Source organism: Erythrolamprus reginae, chromosome 5, assembly GCF_031021105.1.
Source record: "Erythrolamprus reginae isolate rEryReg1 chromosome 5, rEryReg1.hap1, whole genome shotgun sequence".
Classification (NCBI taxonomy): domain Eukaryota; kingdom Metazoa; phylum Chordata; class Lepidosauria; order Squamata; family Dipsadidae; genus Erythrolamprus; species Erythrolamprus reginae.
The window spans coordinates 112,689,292-112,702,471 of record NC_091954.1 but is presented as its reverse complement, the minus strand read 5'-3'; the positions used below and the strand labels follow the sequence as shown (position 1 = coordinate 112,702,471).

Here is a 13,180-nt window from a genome sequence, read left to right as displayed (position 1 = left end):
TTTCTTTTTCCTTCTTTCTCCCTTTCTTTTTCATTCTTTATCTTCCTTTTTTCCTTCCTTCCTTGTTTTTCCTTCCTTCCTTTGCTTTTCCTTTCTCACTTTCCTCTTTCTTTCTTTCTTTCTTTCTTTCTTTCTTTCTTTCTTTCCTCTTTCTTTCTTTCTTTTTCTTTTCCTCCCTCCTTCCTTCCTTCTTTCTTTCTTTCTTTCTTTCCTCTTTCTTTCTTTCTTTCTTTCTTTCCTTCCTCCTTCCTCCCTCCCTCCCTCCCTTCCTTCCTATTCCTGGCCCGGCTTCAGTTTATGATGCTTCTTTGGCTGATGGTCCTTCTGTACTTGGCAGACCTGGCCTTGACTTGGCCTTACCCTCCTTGCTGTCATTATACTTGGCTTTGGCCTCTTCTTATCCTCACGTGCTCTTTGGCCAGCAGCAACGGAGAAATCCGGTAAATAAAACAGCAGAATAGGATTGGGTCAAGTCAGCAAGGAGAAAAGTTCTTTGCTGTTTCATAACTGTAGAATCCAGTGGGGAATCTTCGGAAGTAATGGGATTAGTAAAACTGCTCTGTCTAAAGCAGAGGTCTTCAAACTTGGCAACTTTAAGACTTGTGGACTTCCACTCCTGGAATTCTGGGAGTTGACATCCACAAGGATTCTGGGAGTTGAAGTCCACAAGTCTTAAAGTTGCCAAGTTTGAAGACCCCTGATCTAAACTAAGGGATTTGTTTTCCCGTATTCCTATTTTCTTTCCTTACCTCCATTAGTGTTTTTAATAGGTTGGGCCAGGGGTAGTAGGCAAAGTTGGCTCTTCTATGATTTGTGGACTTCCACTCCCAGAATTCCTGAGCCAATCATGCTAGCTCAGGAATTCTGGGAGTTGAAGTCCACAAGTCATAGAAGAGCCATAGAAGATCCTCAATGGAAGGCAGGTTGGCAGCAATTGTTTTTTTCTGCAGTTCTGATTATCCACTGAAGTCTGTAGTAGATGCTTGGAACAAACTTATTTATTGATTTTATTTATTTATTGTTAGAGTTGAAAGGGACCATGAAGGCCATCGAGTTCAAGGCATACAAATCCAATAAATAAATAAATAAAGAAAGAAAGAAAGAAAGAAAGAAAGAAAGAAAGGCCATCGAGTTCAACCCCCTGCCCAAGCACGAACCCTATAGTACACCAGTCAAGTGGCAGTTCAATCTTCTCTTAAAAATGTCCAGAGTGTTGGAGTTCACAACGTCCTCTGGTAGGTTGTTCCATTAGTTGATCGCTCTGACCGTCAGGAAGTTCCTCCTTATCTCCATGTTGAATCTCTCCTTGGTCAGCTTCCAGCCGTTGTTCCTTGTCCGGCCCTCTGGTGCCCTGAAGAATAAAGTGATCCCCTCCTCTCTGTGACATCCCCTCATATACTTGTAGACTGCTATCATGTCCCCTCTGGCCCTCCTTGTCTCTAGGCTATCCATGCACAGTTCCCTCAGTCTCTCTTCGTAAGTCTTGGTTTCCAATCCCTTAATCATCTTGGTTGCTCTTTTCTGCACCTTCTCCAGAGTTTCAATGTCTCTTTTGAAGTGTGGTGACCAGAACTGAATACAGTACTCCAGGTGTGGTCGGACCAGGGCCTAGTAGAGTGGTATTAAGACTTTCCTGGTCTTGGAGTGTATTCCCCTGTTGATGCAGCTTAGGATTGTGTTGGATTTTTTAGCTGCTGCTGTACATTGTTGGCTTAGTAGTAGATGCTTGGAACAAACTTCCAGCAGACGTGGTTGGTAAATCCACAGTAACTGAATTTAAACATGCCTGGGATAAACATGTATCCATCCTAAGATAATAAAATACAGGAAATAGTGTAAGGGCAGACTAGATGGACCATGAGGTCTTTTTCTGTCGTCAATCTTCTATGTTTCTATGTCTGCGTCGGTCTTGTTGGGTTGCAGAACCAAACCAGACAGTGATAGAGGTGCAGATGACAGACTCAACGATTCCTCTGTAGAACTGGATCAGCATCCCTTATGTAATGTCTGCCAAAGACTACTATGTATACTGTTTTCCCCCCTGATATCCTGTTGCATAACACCAACGGGTAAAGGCATCAATACTATTTTCTCCCATTTCTTCAATGACCAACACATTAAAAAAAAAAAATCCATGTCCCGAACTTCCTTTAACGGACAGATGGATATTTGGCTCACGTTGGCAAGGAGACATCATTGAATCAGTGGCCCAGATGAAAACGTAGCCCGAAGCCTACAAGGGCTGCCTGTCTCTGATCTGGGAGAGACCACAATTTCATGGTCCATCAAATGCTTTGCTTGCATGCAGATGTCGGTTACTCCAATTTGGGGGAAACAAGGATGGGGAAGGGAGGAGGCGATGAGCACACACCCCTCCCAGCTTGAGAATTTATTATTATTATTATTATTATTATTATTATTATTATTATTATTTATTAGATTTGTATGCCGCCCCTTTCCGTATAACTGGGTATCATCCGCATACTGATGATACCTCACCCCATGCCCTTGGATGATCTCACTCAGCGGTTTCATGTAGATATTAAATAGCAGGGGGGGAGGACCGACCCCTGAGGCACCCCACAAGGGAGCAACCTAGAGGTCGACCTCTGACCCTCCCCTAACACCGACTGCGACCGACCGGAGAGGTAGGAGGAGAACCACTGGAGAACAGTGCCTCCCACTCCCAACCCTTCCAGCCGGCGCAGAAGGATACCATGGTTGATGGTATCGAAAGCCGCTGAGAGGTCAAGAAGCACCAGGACAGAGGACATGCCCCTGTCCCGGGCCCGCCAGAGATCATCCATCAACGCGACCAAAGCAGTTTCCGTGCTGTAGCCGGGCCTGAATCCAGACTGCCGGGGACCTGGAATGGTTATGATAGGTCCATGATGGTAGATATGCCACAGGTGGCACATGGAGCCATATCACCTGACCATCATATCACCTGACCAGCCATATCACCTGACATCATTCTGGTCACCGCACCTCAAGAAGGATATAATGGAACTGGGAAAAGTGCAAAAAAGGGCAACAAGAATGATCAAGGAAATGGAGCCCCTCCCTTATGAAACCAGGTTGCAATGCCTTGGTCTCTCCAGCCTTGAAAGATGACGTTTAAAGGGTGACTTGATCGAAGTGTATACAATCATGCATGGGATAGAAAAGGTGGATAGAGAAAAATTATTTTCTCTATCGCACAATACTAGGATGAGGGGCCCCTCCCTAAAGCTCATAGGTAAGAAAGTGAGGACAAATAAAGGGAAATATTTCTTCACCCAGAGGGTCGTTGGTTTATGGAATCCACTTCCAGAAGAAGTGGTGGCTGCTGTCAGCCTTGAGAGTTTCAAGGCAGGATTAGATAGATTCATGGATGCCAAGTTTATTGGTGGTTATTGAAACAGATGTCCAAGTGCCACCTCTATGTTGGTTGAGGCAGGCAGGGTTCCCTTGGGTCCCATTTGTTGGGGGTCAAGGGAAAGGGAGGGTCTTGCCTTCTCTTTCTGCTCAAGATCCCCAAGGACAATTGGTGGGCCCCTGTGTGACACAGAATGCTGGACTCGATGGGCTTTGGCTTGATTCACCATGGCTCTTCTTATGTTCTTATGATCTTATGTTCTTATCACCTCCTGCCTTGATTATTGCAATACACTCTACATAGAAACATAGAAGATTGACGGCAGGAAAAAACCTCATGGTCCATACTATTTCCTGTATTTTATCTAAGCATCGATCCACAGGAACTGAATTTAAACATGCCTGGGATAAACATAGATCCATCCTAAGATAAAATGCAGGAAATAGTACAAGGGCAGACTAGGTGGACTATGAGGTCTTTTCTGCCGTCAGTCTTCTATGTTTCTACATGGGGCTACCTTGAAGAGTGTTCGTTGGCTTAAATTGTCTTTCTCTCCATTCTCTTCACTCTCTCTCTCCTCCTCTCTCTATTCTCTTCTCTCTTCTATCTCTCTCCTCTCCCCTTTCCTCTCAGTTCTCTCTCCTTCTCTCTTTTCTTTCTCCTCCCTTTCTCTCCACTCTCTTCTCTCTCTCCCCTTTCTTCTCAATTCTCTCTACTTCCCCCTTTTCTTTTTCCTTCTCTCTTTTCTTTCTCCTCCCTTTCTCTCCTCTCTCTCCTCCTTTCTTTCTCTCTCTTCTCTCTCCCCTCTCCCTCTCGCTCTCTTCTTTCTTCTCTCCCCTCAATTCTCCATACTTCTCTCTTTTCTTTCCCCTTTCTCCTTCTCTCTTTTCTTCTCTCTTTCTCCCCACTCTTCTCTCCTCTTTCTCTCTCCTTTCTCGCTCTCGACTCTTGCTCTCACTCTCTTCTGAAATTGCTGGACGCAGAAAAACTGCAGTTCTTATCCCTGTCCCAGCCTCTCTTGCAAGCTGTTCAGCATTCAATCCCCACCTATGCTGGTGAGGGTCTTTCAAGAGTAAAATTGTGTGTGTGTTTGGGGGGGGGGGGTTCCCCAGGTTGGCTGCACTAACAGAACCCCCACAGCGAGCAAAAAAGAGAGAAAGGCACCACTCCGCCAAACGTTGGCATTGGAGACCCTGCGGCCTCGGCGTTAGCATGCCGATCACGCCTGGCCCGTGGCCGCAAGTGCCGTTGACTTTGGATAAAGCCAAGCAAGCAAATTGATGTTCTTTTCCATCCTATTAGGAGGAGTTTAGTTCCAGAGAGGAGAAAATGATGATTAAAAGGGTCAGTCCACTCAGCTGCAAACAAAGCCGTATCTTGGACAACGTGTCCGTGTGAGATCTTGACTTGGGGTTGTTCACTCGAAAAGGACTTTTTTGGGGGGGGGGGAGGAGCTGTGCAAATTGCATATTGATTGATTGATTGATTGATTGATTGATTGATTGGACTTATATGCCGCCCCTCTCCGTGGACTCAGGGCGGCTTACAACATTTTGATAAAATAAATAGAATAGAATAGAATTTTATTGGCCAAGTGTGATTGGACACACAAGGAATTTATCTTGGTGCAGATGCTCTCAGTGTACATAAAAGAAAAAGGTACATTTGTCAAGAATCATGTGGTACAACACTTAATGATTGTCATAGGGGTCAAAGAAGCAATGAAGAAACAATCAATATTAATAAAAATCTTAGGATACAAGCAACAGGTTACAGTCATACAGTCCTAACTGGGGGGGAAAGTATGATAGGAATGATGAGAAAAACTAGTAGAACTGTATCAGCAGCTCCTTGGGCAGTTTGAGCTTCCTGAGTTGGTGCAGAAAGAACATCCTTTGTTGTGCTTTTTTGATCCAATATATAAAACTTCTAACCCAATTAATAGAATAGTTAATTCTTATGGAAGGCAAGGAGGGTGGGGGCATTGTGAATCTCTGGGGGGAGTTGATTCCAGAGGGCCGGGGCTCCCACAGAGAAGGCTCTTCCCCTAGGCCCCGCCAGCTGGCATCGTCTGGTTGATGGGACCCTGTTAAAGGGTTAAATAAGGTTCAGGAGGAAAGTGTTTTTAATAGGAAAGTGAACACAAGAACAAGGGGACACAATCTGAAGTTAGTTGGGGGAAAGATCAAAAGCAACAGGAGAAAATATTATTTTACTGAAAGAGTAGTAGATCCTTGGAACAAACTTCCAGCAGACGTGGTTGGTAAATCCACAGTAACTGAATTTAAACATGCCTGGGATAAACATAGATCCATCCTAAGATAAAATACAGGAAATAGTATAAGGGCAGACTAGATGGACCATGAGGTCTTTTTCTGCCATCAGACTTCTATGTTTCTATGTATTGGTGGTATACAAAGATATAATAATAATTATATACCTGATACTAGTAAGAGAGAAACATTAGGACAGGGGATGGAAGGCACTCTGGTCACTTATGCACGCCCCTTACTGACCTCTTAGGAATTGGGAGAGGTCAACAGTGGAGAGTCTAAGGGTAAATTTTTGGGGGTTGGGTGATGATACTACAGAGTCAGGTAGTGAGTTCCATGCATTAACTACTCAGTTACTAAAGTCATATTTCCTACAGTCGGGTTTGGAGTGGTTCACTTTTAGTTTGCATCTGTTGTGTGTTGCTGTGTTGCTGTGGTTGAAGGGAATTAGTCATTGAAAGGAAGGACGTTGTAGCAGATGGTTTTATGGGCTGTGCTTAGGTCGTGTTTAAGGCGACGACGTAGTTGTAAACTTTCTAAACCTAGGATTGTAAGTCTGGTTGTGTAGGGTATTCTATTGCGAGTGGAGGAGTGGAGGGCTCTTCTAGTAAAGTTTCTCTGGATGTGTGTTTATGTCCGAAATGCGGTGTGGGTTCCAGACAGATGATTTTCTGGGTTTTTTTCTATTTTCTACCAGGTCGCCCGAGTCTTGCAACCCAGAGGAAAGTTTATCTCCATCACCTTCGCCCAGCCGCATTTCCGCAAACGTCACTATGCCCAGCGTGCCTACAACTGGTCCATCCAACACATCAGTTATGGGAGGGACTTCCACTACTTCCTCTACGTCATGAAGAAAGGCGGGGTGTTGACCCCTTCCGACTTGGCCCTGGGGCAGAGCCTCCATCGCCATCCCTCCTTCGCCGGGCCCATGTACCCCCTCCAAGAACCGGACTGTGAAAACTACCTCTTCAACATTCAACTCTGATCTCCAGGGAAGGAATACCGCCAACGGTGGAGCAAAGTTCTCAAAGGGCAGTGCCAAAATACCTCCTCTAGGTCAAGGGTCTCCAACTTTGACCACTATTACGACTTCCAACACCCAGAATTCCTCAACCAGCCATGTTGGAAAGGGAGTGATTCCACCTGGGAGTTGCTGCTACCGCCACTCTTGGTGCGCTGCAAACACACCTTCGGATCTTTGGCGTGTGCGTGCACGCGGGTCCCAGCAAGATTTTGCTTCTGAGCATGAGCAGGAAGCAAACTCTTGTGACGGGACGCGCCCGCGTGTGAGATTTCAGTGATTTTTTTGCTTCCGCACATCCTGTCTGATTTTACGAGATAGAGTTACAATAGAGCAAAGAGTGGTGCGGTGGTCTAGCGGTGGAGCTCTTGCCCACAATCAGGAGGCTGTGAGTTCGATCCTAAGTGGAGGCAGATACAGTGATACCTCGTCTTACAAACGCCTCGTCATGCAAACTTTTCAAGATACAAACCCAGGGTTTAAGATTTTTTTGCCTCTTCTTACAAACTATTTTCACCTTACAAACTCACCGCCGCCGCTGGGATGCCCCGCCTCCAGACTTCCGTTGCCAGTGACGCACCCGTTTTTGCACTGCTGGGATTCCCCTGAGGCTCCCCTCCATGGGAAACCCCACCTCCAAACTTCCGTGTTTTTGTGATGCTGCAGGGGAATCCCAGCAGGTGAATCACAGCAGCGCAAAATGGGCGCTTCGCTGGCAATGGAAGTCCGGAGGTGGGGGTTTCCCATGGAGGGGAGCCTCAGGGGAATCCCAGCAGCACAAAAATGGGCACTTCGGCTGGCAAAAGGGGTGAATTTTGGGCTTGCACACATTAATCGCTTTTCCATTGATTCCTATGGGAAACATTGTTTCGTGTTACAAACTTTTCACCTTAAGAACCAATTAAGTTTGTAAGACGAGGTATCACTCTATTTCTCTCTCTGGGCACAAGGAGAATATATCTGCCGAATATAACTCTGCCTTGGCAATAGGAAGGGCATCCAGCCAGTAAACTCTCAGCTCCATTCAATTGTCCAAGACTCTACCCTGTGAGGGATTATGGGGTCATTAAAAGAAGATGATGAGTCACAATAGAGCAAACCCCGTTCACACCGGATGTAAAGGAAAGATGGAGTAGCTTAGAGCAGAGTTATTCAACCTTGGCGACTTTAAGAGCCAGGATGGCGCAGTGATTAGAGTGAAGCACTGCAGGCTGCTTCAGCTAACTGCTAGCTGTAGTTCAGCAGTTCAAATCTCACCACCGGCTCAATGCTGAATCAGCCTTCCATCCTTCCGAGGTGGGTCAAATGAGGACCCAGATTGTTGGGGAGCCAAGAGGCTGATTCTGGAAAACCACTTAGAAAAGGCTGTAAAAGCACTATGAAGCAGTATATACAGTGTTCCCTCGATTTTCCCGGGGGATGCGTTCCGAGACCGCCCGCGAAAGTCAAATTTCCGCGAAGTAGAGATGCGGAAGTAAAAACGCCATTTTTGGCTATGGACAGTATCACAAGCCTTACCTTAACACTTTAAACCCCTAAATTACCATTTCCCATTCCTTTAAGAACCATTTACTCACAATTATTACTGGTACTCACCATTGAATAAGATATTTAGTGATCCTGATATTTATAAACATAATTATTTATTAACAATAATTATTTTTTTTTTGTTATTTATTTGCAAAAATTATTAGTTTGGCGATGACGTATGACATCATCAGGCAGGAAAAACCATGGTTATAGGAAAAAAAAAACCATGAAGTATTTTTAATTAATATTTTTTGAAAAACCGTGGTATAGGCTATTCGCGAAGTTTGAACCCGCGAAAAAAGAGGGAACACTGTAAATCTAAATGCTATTGCTATTTAAGACCAGGGGACTTCAACCCTGGCTGAGGAATTCTGGGAGTTGAAGTCCATCAGTTTTAAAAGTTGCCAAGGATGGACGGCCCTGCTCTTAGGTCACCCGGGGTAATTCCCTGCGTTTTTAATGCAACTTTTTTTTCCCCTTAAGCCTCCTCTTTGATTGGCAAGGAGGGCCCTGTCCTCGGGGGAAATTGGGTGGGAACGTTTTCTTCTGCCAACTTGGTTGCAGAAAAAGTAATTTCTCTTCCCTTCCACCCCACCAACCTCATCCTATTGCTCATATTGTAGAGTTGCTTTGAACCAGTTTATGTAAAGCAGGGGAGGGAGGGGTTGGAAGCTCAGAAGTTGCTCTTTTTAAAAGAAAAAATCTCGACACTGTGCTCTGAATCCTTAAGTGTCTTCGAGGCCGTTTTTTGGCTGCCTCTGTTTTAAACAAACTTTTTAAAAATTCAGGAATAAGGACACTTTCCAGATCTCCAATGAGAGACCATTTCAGAAGGTTGGTACCCCAACTCAACATTATTCTGGTTCTTCTGGGGAGGAGCCCTCAACCTGTCAATCAAAGAGTATGTTAAGACTTTGATAGACAGAGTCAGATATTTTTTAAATCTTCTAACAAAGCTTTAACAAAATATCATGTACAGTTCATGAACTCTTGAACATGGACTTCAGCTGTTGTGAGAACCCAGCCATTGATGTCTTCTCTGCCGGCTGGTTTTGACCGACTTTCTCCAACTCAGTGCCTTTTCAAACGGCCGGGGAGCGATGGGACTTGTAGTCTTAATAACGCCTCTGGTGGGCAACGGCCTTTCCACGCACCGTTGAAGTACTTCAGATTAATTCTGCAGCCTGAAATTCTGAAATTCTGCTATGCCTTTTCTACTATGCAAACAGGAATGATTGAAAACCAATCCTGGGTTGTTATTTTCTCTCAAAGAAATATATAGGTGCTAATAAAATTAAGTGATATTTAGGTTGTGTCCCGGAGAAGGAGAACCTGAGATAAAGTTACTAAAAGTTAAGGAGAAAGATTTCCTGTTTCTATGCACGTACTCCTCAACTTAAGACCCCAATTGATCCCAAAATATCTGTTTGTTATCGAGACAATTGTTCAGTGAGTTTTGCCCCATTATACAACTTTCTTGCCACCATAGTGAGTCAATGTTGTAAGTTGAGGACTACCAATAAAAAAGGAAATGGGGTTACCGTATGTCCGCCATCTTATCTCTTGTTCTTCTCCAACCCATTTTAACGCATAGAGAACAGCAGGCGATGTATCCAGGCGTTATGCGTATGAGGACACCCTGGATAGAAATAGCACTTTTCCCCTCACAGTTAAAAGAGAGTCAACAGCTGCTTGGAGATATTTCTCCTCACATTCAGGTTCTGAGTAGGATGCAATGCAGGAAGACTTTTGAGAACTGCAACTTCAGCGCTCGATGTAAACCATTTGGGATAAAGCGACGGGAAAACGGCTACTTCTCTCTCCTTCTTAGACATCTGGAAGTATGTGGGTATGTGACCCCAGCACTGCCTTCCCAAATACCCTGTTCTACCCCCACCTTAAGACCTCCCCTGATAATAACCCCAATCAGGTTTTTGAACGCACGGTAATGAGGCCAAGCGCTTATTTCAGGGTTCGAAAAAATAATATAAGTCAGGGTCTGTTGTGGTTAGCTCTGGCCCAACTCCTGCCCCAAGAACTGGAGGTGGGGGAGACATCCACATGCTGCAGGCCTGTTTTGCCTCCGGTGGAATCTGCTGATGAAGGCTCCTCTGACCAAGAAGACATGAGTGACAGGGAGGAGGAGAGTGGGGCAGACAGCTCAGAAGGAGATCACTTATCTAGCTCCTCCTTGGATTCAGAACAAGAGTTAATGATACAGCCACGCATGTGGAGAGCGATGCATAGGCAGCAACAACTGAGAGATTATTATCAAAGAAAATGAGGCCACCTGTGGTTGGGTGGGGCTGTGGTAATTAGTGAGGCTGCTATAAATAGCAGCCTGTGGGTTTGGCCATTGTGGAGGATTATCTGATCGTTGTGTTTCGTGCCTGCTTTACTGACTTTGACCTTTTGTGTGCTGATTTTCCCCCGCTTTGAAACTAAACCAGGGCAAAGTGTGTTTCACTTTGTGAAAAAAGAAGGACTGTGAATTGCCTCACAGCTGCAAGCTAAGTATCTCAGAACTGATAAGGGACTTGTACAAATGACCAGTTTGTTTGGAGACAAGTGCTTTTTGCTATCCCAAAAGAGGGCTTGGTTTAAGTGAATTTTCATTATAAAGAACATTGTTTTGAATTTTCAAACGTGTGTGTCTGAAATTGTATCTGTGCATTTTTGGGAGGAGTCTACCAGAGAGCTCGATAGAACAGGCTCATGTTTTCGGGGAGACACGGCAGCTCCCAAATAGAAAAATTAAAATGACTGAAAGGTCATACAGTGGTACCTCTACCTAAGAACGCCTCTACTTAAGAACTTTTCTAGATAAGAACCGGGTGTTCAAGATTTTTTTGCCTCTTCTCAAGAACCATTTTCTACTTAAGAACCCGAGCCCCGAAAAATTTCCCAGGAAATTTGAGAGCGGCACGAAGGCCCAGCCAGTTTCCTGCCATTCCCCCTGGGTTTCTCTCTCTGGCGCAATGTACGGGAGGCAGCCTCACACCGGGTGTATGGAAGGCGCGTGCTCCTCCTCGCCATCTCAGAATCCCTCTATTTCTTTTTTTTAAGCCTTAAAGTTTTGGATTTTTTTTAATTCCCCTCCCCTCCCCTTCTTCCTTCGGCAGTGACTGTCCTCCTCCTCTTCCTCCTCCTCCTCCTCCCACTCAAATTCCGAGCTTTTATTTCTTTCCTAATGGGTTTGCATGCATTATTTGCTTTTACATTGATTCCTATGGGAAAAAATTGCTTCTATTTACAAACTTTTCTACTTAAGAACCCGGTCATGGAACGAATTAAGTTCTTAAGTAGAGGTACCACTGTACTGCCTAAGATTTAAGCCAGTAATATTTTAAGGTTTTGTACTGAACCCACAAGGTTCAGTATGATAACAGATTAGGCAAGTAGCTCAATCTCCTTTCATTGCTATCAAAGTTCAATTCTAGATAATGATTAATATGACTAAAGCGTTTATGGGTAAAAACATACTATTTAATTATTTCCTATTTTAAAAGTAATTAAAGATCATACTAAGGTACTAGAGAAGGGAGGTCAATAAAAAAAATTATTAAGCATTCAATAAATACTGCACAAACTTGCTACTCCACTGCACCCCTCCCTGTGGAGCATTACTGGGTTTGAGCGAACCGGTGGTTCCGATAATCAGCTGGCCCGACTCACCCACCCCTGCACTATCCTTTCCTATATTCCTTCTTTCTGGCTCAGCTGATTTCCATATCTCTGCTGTTCTACTTACAGGGCAGGGGTGGGTTTCTACTGGTGTGGTCCAGTGTTGGCATTCTGGTAGCAGCCCGCTAATTATGCAATTTAGGCGTAATGGCTCTGATGCCGTCTTTCCTGTTCCGTGAACATCGCTATCTTTTTTCGACTTGAAATTGTTGTAGTTAGCTCTGGCCCAACTCCTGCCCCAAGGATACTATAAAATACTGCTTCTACATTTATTTATTTATTTTTAAATATATTTTTATTGATTTTGTAAGTATGGTTTATTGGAGTTTATTTTTCACATTTGCGTCGCAGATTCTACTCAGCGTATAACCTTTCACCTTATTCCATCGTGCCATCAGCTTCTCCAGTTTATTTTCATCAAAGTTGTTTAATCTTATTTCCATGATTTCAAAATGAATGTGATCCACCATGTACCAGTATCAGTTCTGTGGTGTCCATTTTATAGACTCTTCCCAACCCAATACCACTACCGCTTGAGCGCTTTCCAGTGCTGCAGTTTTTATTTCTCTAAAATCTCTTAGTTCTCTTTGTTTAATTAATATCGCTATTTCTTTTGTAATTGTCCAATTAATATTTAACATTTTATTTATTTCGTTCTGCACTTCCTTCCAAAATTTCTGAATTTCTACACACTCCCAGAACATATGCATGAAAATTCCTTTCTTTTGGCAACCATGCCAACAATTACCTTTCCCTTTCCCCTGGAAGTGTGCAAGTTGTGCTGGTGTATAATACCATTTGTGTAAGATTTTTCTTCTCATCTCTTTAACTCTTGTATTCTTAATCTTATGTATATTTCCTACTATTTCTTTCATTTCACTTTCATCTACTGCTTCTACATTTAAAAAACATTTTTTTTACAAGTTGCTATTTTGTAGAAGGCCGTAAAGTGAGCCTACATCTCTATAAAAATTCCCTCTGGAGGCTACCACAAATGCTGCATAAGAAGAAAATAATGTATATTTTAATAAGGTTAAGGAAATGCAAAACCTTTTCAGTTGTATTCCTTCACATTTTTGTGCAAAATAATTACAGAGTTTGCTTTTGAATTTATTTTCCTCTTTGCTTTTGGAAGACAGTGAAAAGCATAAACACCAAACTTGAAAAAATGGAGGGGAAAATGGCGCCCTTATATAGTCACCTCCCCCAAAATAACGTTCTTTGAAATGCATTGCAAATTAAGATTCATTCTGGAATCTTAATTTGCAATGCATTTCAAAGAACGCTATTTTGGGGGAGGTGACTGCGAATAAT

At 43.7% G+C, this 13,180-nt stretch overlaps 1 protein-coding gene across 1 annotated transcript in view; it reads left to right on the top strand.

Annotated features, from left to right (window-relative positions):
• The window catches only part of EEF1AKMT4 (EEF1A lysine methyltransferase 4), a 49,345-nt gene extending 42,476 nt beyond the window's left edge, over positions 1-6,869 (top strand). The window contains exon 3 of the mRNA XM_070754164.1: positions 6,329-6,869. Within this exon, the coding sequence (XP_070610265.1) occupies positions 6,329-6,616 (288 nt within the window). The 3' untranslated portion in view covers positions 6,617-6,869. The remainder of the gene's footprint in view (positions 1-6,328) is intronic.
• The last annotated feature ends 6,311 nt before the right edge of the window (positions 6,870-13,180 follow it).